General features: G+C 40.1%; 1 protein-coding gene across 3 annotated transcripts in view; it reads left to right on the top strand.

The window, feature by feature from the left end:
* Positions 1-13184, top strand: part of CSDE1 (cold shock domain containing E1) — a 46697-nt gene that overhangs the window by 21622 nt on the left and 11891 nt on the right. The window contains exons 1-11 of one of the 3 annotated variants that reach the window (XM_038748720.1): positions 3630-3772; positions 5275-5473; positions 6234-6343; positions 6746-6838; positions 7442-7539; positions 8575-8656; positions 9341-9469; positions 9587-9712; positions 10346-10558; positions 12212-12352; positions 12439-12603. In XM_038748720.1, coding sequence (XP_038604648.1) covers positions 3635-3772; positions 5275-5473; positions 6234-6343; positions 6746-6838; positions 7442-7539; positions 8575-8656; positions 9341-9469; positions 9587-9712; positions 10346-10558; positions 12212-12352; positions 12439-12603 — 1494 coding nt within the window. In that variant the 5' untranslated portion in view covers positions 3630-3634. Of the gene's footprint in view, positions 1-3629; positions 3773-5274; positions 5474-6233; positions 6344-6745; positions 6839-7441; positions 7540-8574; positions 8657-9340; positions 9470-9586; positions 9713-10345; positions 10559-12211; positions 12353-12438; positions 12604-13184 lie in introns of those variants that run through there. The other 2 variants (XM_038748723.1, XM_038748721.1) reach the window with 2 other exon arrangements.

The following is a 13184-nucleotide window of genomic DNA, read 5'->3' as shown; positions in this document are numbered from 1 at the left end:
GCCTTTAGCGAGACCCACAGTTTGGGGCTGAGTGATGGATGAGCCATCTTGAGAGACTTGAGAAGGAGTGGCCATTGAGGTAAGGAGATAAACCAGAACGTCTCCCTGCGTCTTCCCCACACCAAGAACCTCCAGCATTGCCCATCCGCCTCGGAGCTCCTTACTGTCAGTTTTAAAGCACTCAATCAACTTGCCCCTTCTGCCACATCTCACTGATCTACTACATACAGCCCGGCCCACATACTACCTATGCTCCTCTAACAGCCAGTTTAATTGCTGCGCCCCAGTCTGATCCATCCTGCTGCCAGCCTCTTTCCTCTGGCCTGAAACTCTTTCCCCCCCACCACTGTGTATGTCAGTCAACCAGTCTCCCCATCTTCAAAGCTTTATGAAGGTCACATCTTTTCCAGGAGATCTTGTACAATTAAGCCCTTGTTTCCCCAGCTCCTCATGCATTCATTTCAGTTGTATTTACTGAGCACTTTCTGTGTGCAGAGTGCTGTACTAAGCACTTGGAAGAGTACGGTATTACAATAAACAGTCACATTCCCTGCCCTCTTCCTTTGATGTTATCTATGCACTTGGATCTGTCCGCTTTGGGCATTTGGTATTTTCGCCATGTTCAGCCGTAGAGCACTTATGTACAATGTACAAATCTATAAATTGTTTGTATTAATGTCTTGTTTCCCCCTCTAGACTGTAAATTCATTGTGGGCAGGGACCATGTCTGCCAGCTCTGTTGTACTCTCCCAAGAGCTAAGGCCAATGCTCTGCCCGCAGTAAGCGCTCAGATGTCGTTGATTAAAATTGCTCTAGTGAAACCAAATTAGATAACATTTCCAGGTGGAGAGGGTGATCCACAGGGTCAAGCAGCTGAGAGATCAAGTAGTATTGGGTTAGGGAGGAGAACTTCAGGGCATTGGCGACCTTGGAAAGTACAGTCTGTGGAGTGAAGGGGACAAAAATGTGATTGTAGCAGGTCAAGAAGGGAGTTGGCAGAGAGGATTTGTTTGGGAATTTTAGAAATGGAATTGGGGAGAAATTGGAGGGTGCAGTGGAAACCAGAGAACTTTTTTAACATGGAGAAGACTTGATTTATGGCAGAGGAAGCAGAGATTAGAAATGTAGGTTTGTAGCCAGCTTCAGTCAATAGTATTGAGCCCTTAATGTTTGTAGAAAGTTACATTAAGTGATTGGGAGAGTGCAGTCGAGGTTAACAACACTGCCCTCAAGGAGCTTAATGAGGGAAGCAGAATGAATTACTGGGCGGGGGGCGGGGAGGGCGGTGAAGAGAATGGATGTAGGTGATGCAAATGTTTAAATGATAGCATTCATCAGTGAGTTCCAAGAATGCTGTGCTGGCATGCCTAAGTCCTGAGGATAGTGGCCAGGTGTGACCTGAGGGGGAAATACATAATCAGGGTGACACCTGCAGGAAGTTAGATTTCAGAAGGGTGTTGAAGAGAGAGTGGAAATGTGGCAGAAGCTGCTGGAGGGTAGCATGAGGAATGGTGTGAGTAAAGGGTAGGCTGCAGGAGAACCGAGCGATCAGTCAGTTGTCCATCAAGGAATCTGGGGAAGATTAGCTTGGGAGAAATGAAGGGTGCCAGCTGAGGTGGAGTGGAAAGAAAGGGTCTTTAAACCAGTGGACAGGAGTTTACATGTTTGATGTGGCAAAGGATAGGCAGCAAGGTGAAGTATATAGGAGGCTGGAAGGTAAGTTCGTGGTGAATGAAACCAAGATAGCCCATTAGGGTGTTGTGTAGCTTATGTATTTTTGAACCTGTACCATCCCAAAGTGTCAGCTGTAACTCATTACCAGGTGCATCAGACCTCACACTGCTCTGGAATCCACAGAACTGTTTTGAATCCCCCTCTTGGGATAGTGTATAGATCGGCGGTGGGCACATCAGTCCACTTGGTTTCCTGTCTTCTGTCCCTCTGGCATGACAGCAGAGAAATTCTCTGGTTTGCTACAGGCTCATCCAGACTCATCAGTCTTGGATAGTCTTTTCCTTCCTTCCCTTTCCATTTTTCCCTTTGGGGTCTAGACATATAGACCTCATCACCCAGCCTTCATACAGTCCTGTCATTCTCGTAACCTGGCCATGGGAGACACTACCCCTCTTATATTTATTTAGGGATAAGCCGTGGTGGATGGACACCAGTGGCTGGATCAGCCCAAAGATTTCCGGTATTAGTAATGGTTTCTTCAGTTGTCAGGGATAAAAATCTTGGCTTATTTGTTATTTCAGAATGTATGTTAATCTTTTGACTGAATTATTAAACCCTTTTGTTGCTTCTGTTTTATTTTCTTCCCTTTGGGATTTGAGGAGGGAGTGGAAGAAGAAATTCAAATTAACCAATTTTGCTTCTCACTAATATTTCTTCCGAATGATGCTTATGGGAGAAGTTAGAATAATTGACTGGAGTGAGGGTTTTGGATTGTGTGCCTTTCTTATTAATGAAATTGTCAAGAGGTGATTTTTACTAGAAGTACATTTCTTTTATTCATCCTATTAGGTGTAATTGTTTAGAGCACAGGTTATGAATTAGTGCTAGGTAGGTTTTTCTTTTAAGGAACTCTATGGTTAAAATTACTTAAAGCCTAAATTCCTTGATAGCTGCCTGGGCATATTTCTTCCAGTTAATAATTTGTAATTTTTTAATGACTTCGTGTTGCTTGTCAGGACTGCTTAGCATTTCTTAAGGTACTTATGAAAGTGTCCCTTGTTGTATCACTTGTTGCCAGAAAGATTTGTTTAAGCATGGCAGCAATACACTCTTATTTGTCTCTGCAGCAGAAGTTCAAATACTGCCTGTGGATCATTTTGGTGTGGCCACCTTCAGCCTGATCAGAATACTAGGGATAATGTTCCTTGAAATTGAATTTTCCTCTTAAATTGTTAGCTAACTATATCCCTTAAACGTAAAATCATTTGTTAACCTAGTTTTAAAAAGTAGCCTCAATAAAATATTTGTGAAAAACCACTGTTCTGCAACATGTCGAGAGCATCTGTGGGGCCTTTGGGTGCCCCGTTAAGCGCTTCAAGGATAAGAAGTAGAAAATCCTAATCAGAAACACTGACCCAGTGATTGGAAGACTGGGTGACTAGTTGTTCAATTGAATGAACAGAAGCATCTCACTGCTGTTAGGCATATAAAAATTGTATGGAACATTCACTCCCTGACATCAGATCTATCAGAAATGCACCTGGAAGGTGTTCCGAAAGCTGCTCCACGCCTCACTTTTAAAATTATGGCATAAATCTTGGGCTTGAAGCAGAATCCTTTCAAGGTGACTAGAGTCCTTTTTCTTACCTCTTGCTGCTCTGGGTTCCAATGTTATCTGGTCCATTTTTTAATAGTTGACTTATTCCTATTTATAAAGTGGAACCAACCCATGAGAGAGTGACTTACGAAAGTAGTTTGGTGGGCTGTTCTCGTGTGTGTTTGTTCTCTCTCTCTCTCTCTCTCTCTCTCTCTCTCTCTCTCTCTCTCTCATGAAATGTGGTCTCAACACCTTGAGCTAATCACAGATCTGAAAAGATTAATGTTCGTAAATGTTTTTTGAAAATGGTTGTAAACAGTTGCCCAGTTATAACAATGTACTATGTTGTCACAGCTGTGTGAGATGGAGAACCTTTTTACTGTGTCATCAGATCCTCTCCCCCCTCCTGCAGCTCCCCCTTCTCTTCCTTTACCTTTACCTTCATCTTCTACCTCATCTGGGTCTAAAAAACAGAAGAGGACCCCCCTCTATCAGAGATCTGTAAGTCAGGGAAGCAGTCTGCCCAGCTTATGCTTTGTATTAATTGCATGGATTTTTAGAGCTGTTGAGTTTGGGAATGTAGCATTTTAGTGTCACATCCTAACAACACAATGCACATTAACTCTAATGTTGAATCTTGGAGGATCAGCTATTGTTGGACCCGACCGAGCTCAGATTCATTTTCAGGGTGGCCTTTTCTGTTTTCCTGCCCAAAATATTAGGCTAGAATCTTGTTTCAGCTCCTTTTTACTCTGGAGAAACTGAATACTGTACCTCCAAAGACTGGTGGATTGCTTTTAAGCCTGTAGGTCCTTCCTTGCAGGTCTTTTGAGGAACTGTGGAGGAAGCCCTAAAAGAGGAGGCATCATCACTTCTGGTAGTCATGATATGCCCCATTAATTTATGTTGCATATTGAGCTTGTCTCAAACAAAATCTGAAATGTCGGTCAACCACTTATCCTCACCGCAGCAGTATCTTGTTTTATGTTGTCTGGCTTCAACCTAAAATGCCAGTTCTCTCCATTTTTATAGGCAAAAATAAATGTTGGTTTTGTATGCAGCGTCTCATGAGGCCTTAAATATTGACTCCAGGGCGTTGTTGAATTTTCTTAAAATTTTCCCCTCTGTAGAGTTAGCATTTTATTAAACATTCTGAATGCTTTCTCATCACAGAAATGAGAGCAGTTTGTATCCTTATTTTATTTTGATGGGGCAGATTATAGAAAGTATGGTGTATATGTAGATTTTTTTTAAAGCACTTGTGACCTGCATGTCGAGCATATTCTGAGGGAGGGTCTTAGTGGTCGCATGCTCCATTCTGAAATTCTCTGGTGTTTAAGAAGTCTTGAGCAGAAGACTGTTGTAAAGATTAGAAGTGTTAAACTTCATTTGAACACTCAGTTCAGAATTTTCCTTAGGAAGTGATCTTACCAATAATCAAAATAGCAAATTATTGTTCAGATGAACCAAAACTGGGTATCTGGGGTGGGGGGTGGAATCTAATCAACAGAGCTCATACTGTTAAATAGAAACAATTTAGTACTATAGAAATATCTTAAGGCAGTCACTCTTAGTTGCTTAAGAATTATAACTTCTTGGTAACTTGTAATTTTAGTGTACTTTAAAATTAGTAGTCACAGTTAAACTTTTTTTAAATGCTGGGCACTGAATCTATTTGTGACCATCAGTCTTTTTCAAAAAAAAAAAAACAAAAAACCAGGGGGAAGCAACATTTCCTGCAGCTTGATCATGAGCTTCTCTAGTGGGTCCCTTTAGTTACTGCTCCTCTAGTCTGCTAGCTTTTAGAGGTGAATGGCTGTTCAAAATTTGAAACTTATGTTCCTCTTCTTTATTACGGCGTTTAGTGAACTTGGTAGTCTCAGCAGTATTTTTATCCCCAAGTGTAAGTTTCTGTTCAGATAAGGAAAATATTAAAAACAAGATGTACAGAATTTATCGCCTCTTTTTTTTTCCTTTCTCCCCCCTCCCCCCCCATGAATCAGATGAGCTTTGATCCAAACCTCCTCCACAACAATGGACACAACGGGTACCCCAACGGTACTTCGGCCGCACTGCGTGAAACTGGGGTTATTGAGAAACTGCTGACCTCTTATGGATTTATTCAGTGTTCAGAACGCCAAGCTAGACTTTTCTTCCACTGCTCACAGTACAATGGCAACCTGCAGGAACTAAAAGTAGGAGGTAATGTGTCAACTACTGCATTCTCAGTGTCCCGTGACACTCTTTGTTCTTTTTCTATAGGTTTTGCCTTCTATAGCGCATCACTGTGATACCTGGGCCCCTATTATCAGATTCTGAGTTGGCAGTGTTGCTTCCCTCTTGTTTGTGCAATGTTTATGTGATGGTGGGACTGGATTTTAGGATCTCGAAGATAGTTTAACAGATAGAAAGTTTGCATTGCATTATAGAATGGAAAGTATGATGGCTGTCCCCTACTGTCATCTAACCGCCTTATGGATGCAACGTCCTACATTCCTTCTAAGGAGCATTCTTTGGAAAAACTGGCTATAGTGAAAGCCTCCTGCCACTTCTCTTGCCAATCTTTGCCCTTTTGAGAACTTTGGAAAGATAGTTCTACAAACCTTGCTTTTTTGGGGGACTGTCTGGTTCTAGTGGAAAACTAAATTCCAACTTCCATTTTACGTACTACAAGGGGCTGTTGAAAACAAAGCATTGCAACTCTTTGGATCCTATGGGGTTGGGGTTTTGGTTTTCGTTTTTTTAAGGAATTTTGGAGAAATGTAAAAACCAGTTTTTCCCTTACGGAAAAGATATAAATTGCCGCAACAAACCCTTTAAATGTGAAACGCCCCTTTCAAAGGTGACACAAAGAGTGCACAGTCTTATGTGTAAAGATTAGTCAGCCACATTTCAAACAGTGAATGTGTGGGGTTGAAGAATTCTAGATAACTGAATCTGTCCTTGGATTCTTCTTTTACAGATGACGTAGAATTTGAAGTATCATCTGATCGGCGGACTGGAAAACCCATTGCTGTTAAACTGGTCAAGATAAAACCAGAGATATTACCAGAAGAACGAATTAACGGACAAGTTAGTGACTGTTTCATGCTTTCTGGGTCCCTATATTTGCATCCATTTTGTGCACATCAAAAGAGACAAACCCCAGTTTTGCACGCAAAGTAGTTTCAGAAAAGATTTATTTTTTTTATCATAATGAAATCACTGATGTTTTTTTTTTTTGGACCTCAGTTTGACACTGAAACATGGACATGGCTCAGTTTGGGTTTTTGCATATAACCCTCAAGCTATCCCTACAGTCAGTTGGTGTACTGTAAGGTTGAGACTTTGCAGCATGGCATCCTCTTGTGGATCATATTTTAATGCATCCTTGTATGTATTAGAGGGCATTAAAAACTCATTTTGTGTTGCACAATGCTGCTCCTGAAATGATTAGCAATGGAAATTTTTTTTTTTTTTTTTTTTGACTGGTAGGTTGTGTGCGCTGTTCCTCACAAGTTAGAGAGTAAATCTCCAGCTGCCCCGGGTCAGAGTCCAACAGGGAGTGTTTGCTACGAACGTAATGGGGTAAAACTTGTGTATTTTCCTTAAACTTTTGACTGATCCACCAGTGTGATCTGTAAGCCTGAAAAGCATTGAGGTAAACTTAAGTCGTGGTGTCAAAACAGGTTTGGAATCTTATATATATACATTTTTTTTTTTTGAAAGGCTACACGTGATATGTGACCAGAAATATGGAAAATAGAATTCCAGATGTCTTCATTTGCCCAAATAGTTCGTCAGCTTTATTGTAACATTAATGTTGAATAACATTTTGTTGAATCATTACACTTCCCATTGTTAATGCTTCAGTGTGTTGTACCTCCCTTTGGGGGTGGTGGTGGTATTATTTATTTTAATGCTCATATTCTGGACAAGTACGTCCAAATATTTGTTTAGAATTTTTTTAGAGTGGGATTGTTGCCCAGCTATGGACTCAAGCCACTGGCACCGTGGAGGCAAAATCATCTTGTGAATATGGGAAAAACTTTTTTTTGCTTTTGTAAAAACAAGTTATGTTTCTTGGAACACTGACATTCAACCCATGCATCAAAAGTAATCACAGTAGGCTTTAGTGTAGGATCATTTATCCGGCAAATCGGAGTAATATTGGTTGCTGTTGATTCACAGGAAGTGTTTTATCTGACTTACACCCCAGAGGATGTTGAAGGGAATGTTCAGCTGGAAACTGGAGATAAAATCAATTTTGTAATTGACACGAATAAACAGTAAGTTTCCCTTCTGTTTTTTGTGGGGTTTTTTTTTTTTTTAAACTTTCAGGCTATGATGCTCTTACATTTCTCTATCAGAACATGTAAATGTTAAGACTGAAAAAAATCAAGTCCATTGATGGAAGTCTCTGGAGTGACGTTCGGTTTCATTTTTAGTGTTCTGATCAGTTGTCTGAGGATTGTAAGGCCGAAAGCACTTATCCAAGTGTCTGCAGCCTCTAGCCAAGTCTTGCCACTGTGCTCTCCTCAGAAAGTGGAAGGTGTATTTTGTAACTGACTGTGACACTCCTTTGTCTCTGCCTCTGAACCTTCGGTGTCTTTAGAATGAAAACCAACCACCTCCCTGCCCCAAACATGGCCTTAGTTAACATTATAGCTAACGAAATAACGATTGGGAGTTTTAAGACTTTTCCCCTCACTTCACCTTCTAGTTATTTTGGAAGATGCTTTTTTTTGCAAAATGAAAATTTCTTTCTTTAGGGATTCTTGTATTGGTCAATTTGCTTTTGTGTGGCCAAAGTGAGAGCTGGGGAATCCAAGCAAAGGGCTTTTTTGAATGGAACTCTCTGTGAACATCAGGTATTAGAGACTTTCACAGTTGCTTTTTGTGAGGTCAGCTGTATTGGTTTCAACAGTAATTAAGTGCCTTCTCTGTATAGACCACTCCGTTGGGCCCTTGGGAAATGTACCAAAGAAGTTTTAGAAAAAAAAATGCATTCCCTATCCTCAAGGAGCTTTCAATCTAAATGGGGAGGCCGTAGAAATATTTGAAAGTTATCCTGTAGTGGAGAGTGAGAGAATGGATATAAATATCGTGAGGCGAGGTGGTTCAACCAAGAAGATGGGATGATTAGTCCTGGATGAGAATTAGTTCTAAGCGGTCGTTGTCAGAAGGGAGAGATGTGGTTTTGCTAAACTGAGGGAGGAGGGTGAGCCAAGTAACATGGATTGTTCTGTATTTGCATGTAACTCTTAGGAACACAACTGATATGGTTGACCTAATTCTTTGTTCCCTTCCCCTCAACCCCTCAGTACTGGTGCTGTAAGTGCTCGAAACATTATGCTGTTGAAAAAGAAACAAGCCCGCTGCCAGGGAGTAGTTTGTGCCATGAAGGTAAATATCAGTTTAAAATTAAAGAAACTTAGTAGCTGTATTGTCTCTGATTTTTAGCTGAGGTTGAGATTTTCCCATTATTTCTTCCCCCGCCTTCAAATTTTTTTCACTGTTTCAGAAATATAGAATGAAAGTCTGGCTTGGTTCCTTTGATATCATTCATCATGTTGTCAGGCCATCAGGTTCTTTGTTAGAAATGGAAAAAAAAAAATTATAAGTGGAAAAATATTTTTCTTCAAGCAGTATCCAGAGTCTCAATCCTTTAGACTAAAGGAAGCTGGAGTCTCCAAAAGCTTGACCATCAGTTGATGGTACTTATTACACCCAGTTCTTTTATTATGCAGAGGCTGCATGCTTGCAGAACCCTGAGTTTAGAAAGTTCATGCACTATGTAGCCACTGTACTAAGCGCTTAAGTTATAGTTTATTCTGCATCATTGTCTGTTACATTACATCCACGTAGGCATGCTGTCTATCAAACACATAGCGACAATATGCATTCTGACAGGACTGAGAGTGTTAGCAATCTTATTGGCAGTACCTAATCAATAACACGAAAAGTAGCTTCCCCGTCAAGTTGTTATACTAAGTGGTCAGGTTGAACTTTAAGTGGAAGCAGAACTGTCATTCTAAATTTCAATGTTTTTGCCTCCTCACTGTTAACTGTATTGTGTTCTCTTTCTAGGAAGCATTTGGCTTTATTGAAAGGGGTGATGTTGTAAAGGAGATATTCTTTCACTATAGTGAATTTAAGGGTGACCTAGAAGCCTTACAGCCTGGGGATGATGTGGAGTTCACGATCAAAGACAGAAATGTAAGACAATTCAGTTAATCACTCAGGCAGTGAGGGATGATGTTGCTGACGCTTAAACCTGATTTAAATTGTGTGGACTGACTTTTATTTATATATGTTTTTTAAAACTCCTTAAAGGGTAAAGAAGTTGCAACCGATGTCAGATTATTGCCTCAAGGAACCGTGATTTTTGAAGATATAAGCATTGAACATTTTGATGGAACTGTAACCAAAGTTATCCCAAAAGTACCCAATAAAAATCAGGTAAATAGTTTTTTTTTTTTTTAAAAAAAGAGTGTTTTTGTATTCCATTCAGTAATCGTTACCATGGGATTTGATGCTTACTGAATCAGGTATCTGCTGAGATCCCTGTGGAAAGCTATATGAAATGACTTTGAACCCTCTCAAACTAGAGGAATCTACTCAAGTTTTTTCTGGACAGTCTTAGAATATATATTGGTGCAACAACTGAGACACCTTAACCCTCATTTAATCCAAAAGAAATCCAAATTGTGGTGTTCCCCCCTCCCCTCCTGGGGCCCATGGTTTCCTTCATGTTTAAAAATGATCTCAGCAGATACCGTCACATTATAGAAGAAAACCTGCCAAAAATAATGTCACTTAATTTGACCTCATCTCTTCCATTTCTTCCCCCAACTCACTACTTCTGCCTCCCTTTGTTTTTTTCCTATCACATTCAGAAACTCTTGTCTTGAAAAGTATTTAGAAAACTTGTAGATGCCTCTTTATGCTACGTTGTGACCATTTTTAGCTATTTTTCTACGCAATGCCCAGTCAGGATTATTTTAAATTTCTTCGCCTTGCTGCATTCTATCAAGTTTGGGTTGGAATTGGGACAGTCAATTCAATGCTGCAGTTGTTCTTTTCCTATATCAGAATGATCCACTGCCTGGACGTATCAAAGTAGACTTTGTGATACCTAAAGAACTTCCCTTTGGAGACAAAGATACAAAATCGAAGGTGACCCTACTGGAAGGAGACCATGTCAGATTTAATATTTCGACAGATCGGCGTGACAAATTAGAACGAGCAACCAACATAGAAGTTCTCTCCAATACTTTTCAGTGCACTAATGAAACAAGAGAAATGGCAAGTTTGATGTATTTTTAAAGTTTTCTTTATTAGGTAACCCGTTCCAGTTGTAATGGCTGCAAGCAAAGCATATGAACATGGAAATAATATAGTTGTCCACCAAATTTTCTCATTAAAAAAAATTTGGCTTTGAAATATTTTCCAGATAGGTATTACATGTTGATTAAATTTAGATCGCTGAAAATTTGAGGAAATCACAATTTTCCAAAAGCAATTTTTTTTTTCAGTTCCCTTTTGACTCTGCAGGGTTGTTCATCCTAGGTGGTTCTGCTGGGATTTGTGATGTGGTTTTAAGAGGTGGAATTTTGCTAGCAAAAATTGGGGCTTTTTTTAAAAAAAAAAATTTTTTTTTAAATGGACAAAAAGGTTCTGTGGAGAACTCTGCAAAGGAAACAATGCAAGAAGTAGATTCTGTCTAAAAGGCCTTCAGCGGTTTTCTGGTGCAGTGTAACAGATTCTCTCCCACTGATATTCTTCACCCACAGTGCTTGGTACATAGTAAGCGCTTAACAAATACTATCATTATTGTGTTCTTTATAAAACCCCACATTAAAGAAAACTTGCAGTCTTGTACTCACCTGTTCCAACACTGCATGTGTGCACCCAGCTGGTTTCTTCCAACAACATGACTTGTTCATGATGTCAGAAGAATGTCCCAAGGCCCTCCATGTTGGCCAAACCTGAAATGAAAGCACGCATTATGTCTGAACTGTGAGTACTAAAGTTGGTTGGTGAAACCAGTTTCTTTAGTGCTTGAGACCTCACCTGAGCAGATTCCTGATTTATTTATTTATTTTTTTGGTCAGGCTTATTTTTTTGTTTTTGGCTCTGTTTTCAAACTTAAAACCTCAAGGCTCAGCATTAAAATAAAATTGTACAAACTGAAAGCAGGGAGGCTTTTGCAGCAATTTACCATAATAATGATGGCATTTATTAAGCACTTACTATGTGCAACACCCTGAAAGTACTTAAAGTTTAAGATTTCAAAAACTTAACACAACCAAAATCATAAACATATCCCACGGTGGGATTTCAAAAATTTTGAAGCACGAGTTCTCTTTATTTCAGTCATTAAAGACTAGCTCGGTGAAAATAAACAAGTGATGTGCATGTGCACAATTCTGAACTTATGGGGACGATACCATAGGTGGTCATATGTTCCTCTGGCATTTGGGAAGCCTTCTTAGGCCCTCCCCCCCCCAAAAAAATGAAAATAAAATCCTAGTTGATAAGCTCTCTTATTCTCCCTGCCTCAAAGAGCCTAAGTCTTCATTTCATTTTCTCCCACTCCCTTCTGCATCACCCTTGCACTTGGATTTGCTCCCTTTATTCATCCCTCTCTCAGCCCCACAGAACTTATGTGTATATCTGTAATTTATTTATATTAATGTCTGTCTCCCCCCACTAGACTGTAAGCTCGTTGTGGGCAAGGAATAATAATAATAATGGCATTTATTAAGCACTTACTATGTGCAAAGCACTGTTCTAAGCACCGAATGTCTACCAACTCTGTTAAATTGCCACCTTGTGTACTCTTCCAAGCACTTAGTACAGCATTCTGCACACGCTATGCACTCAGTAAATAGAATTGCTAAACAGCAGTTGTGTTTGTCACCAATTCCCGATAATGAACTTGAGAATTTGTTGCAGGGAGTGATTGCTGCGATGAGAGATGGCTTTGGATTCATCAAGTGTGTGGATCGTGATGCCCGCATGTTTTTTCACTTCAGTGAAATACTAGATGGGAACCAACTCCACATTTCAGATGAAGTAGAGTTTACTGTGGTCCCTGTGAGTAAGGCAGTTGATACGTTGGGAAAACCTTCTTTTCACTTTTGCTTTAAATTTATTCAGTTTATTTTCTTCCTGTCTTGTAGGATATGCTGTCTGCCCAAAGAAATCATGCTATAAGGATTAAAAAACTTCCCAAGGGCACGGTTTCATTTCATACCCATTCAGAGCACCGTTTTCTGGGCACTATAGAAAAAGAAGCCACTTTTGCCAATCCCAAAACCACTAGCCCAAATAAAGGCAAGGAAAAGGTAACTTTCTGCTCTATGGTAGTGTTATTGCATCTCTAGCTTCCTGCTTTTTTTTGGTAAAGGAGCTTGCTTTATTATGTGCCTCTGCCTCAGTTGTATGTATCTTGTTCTGGACATTGCCATAAGATATAATAATAATAATAAAGGCATTTATTGAGCACTTACTATGTGCAAAGCACTGTTCTAAGCACTGGGGAGGTTACAAGGTGATCAGGTTGTCCCGCAGGGGGCTTACAGTCTTAATCCCCATTTTTCAGATGAGGTAACTGAGGCATAGTGAAGTGACTTTCCCAAAGTCACACAGCTGATAATTGGCAGAGCCGGGACTCGAACCCATGACCTCTGACTCCAAAGCCCGTGCTCCTTCCGCTGAGCCACACTGCTTCTCTAAGAGACTCTGAGTCTCAGATGTTATTAGTACTTAGCCCTCCGGGTGGATTCTAGTTTTCGAAACCATACTGAATCTAAGAGCTAAATTTTATATGAAATTAGTGTCGCCGTCGGTCAGTTGGTAACATCAAGGAACTAGGCAACATTTGAAGAGCCAGCACTGGCCCACGTTGATTGTCATCGGCACATGC

Source organism: Tachyglossus aculeatus, chromosome 7, assembly GCF_015852505.1.
Source record: "Tachyglossus aculeatus isolate mTacAcu1 chromosome 7, mTacAcu1.pri, whole genome shotgun sequence".
Classification (NCBI taxonomy): Eukaryota; Metazoa; Chordata; class Mammalia; order Monotremata; family Tachyglossidae; genus Tachyglossus; species Tachyglossus aculeatus.
The sequence above is the reverse complement of the archived record's forward strand: the minus strand, read 5'-3'. Positions and strand labels throughout refer to the sequence as shown.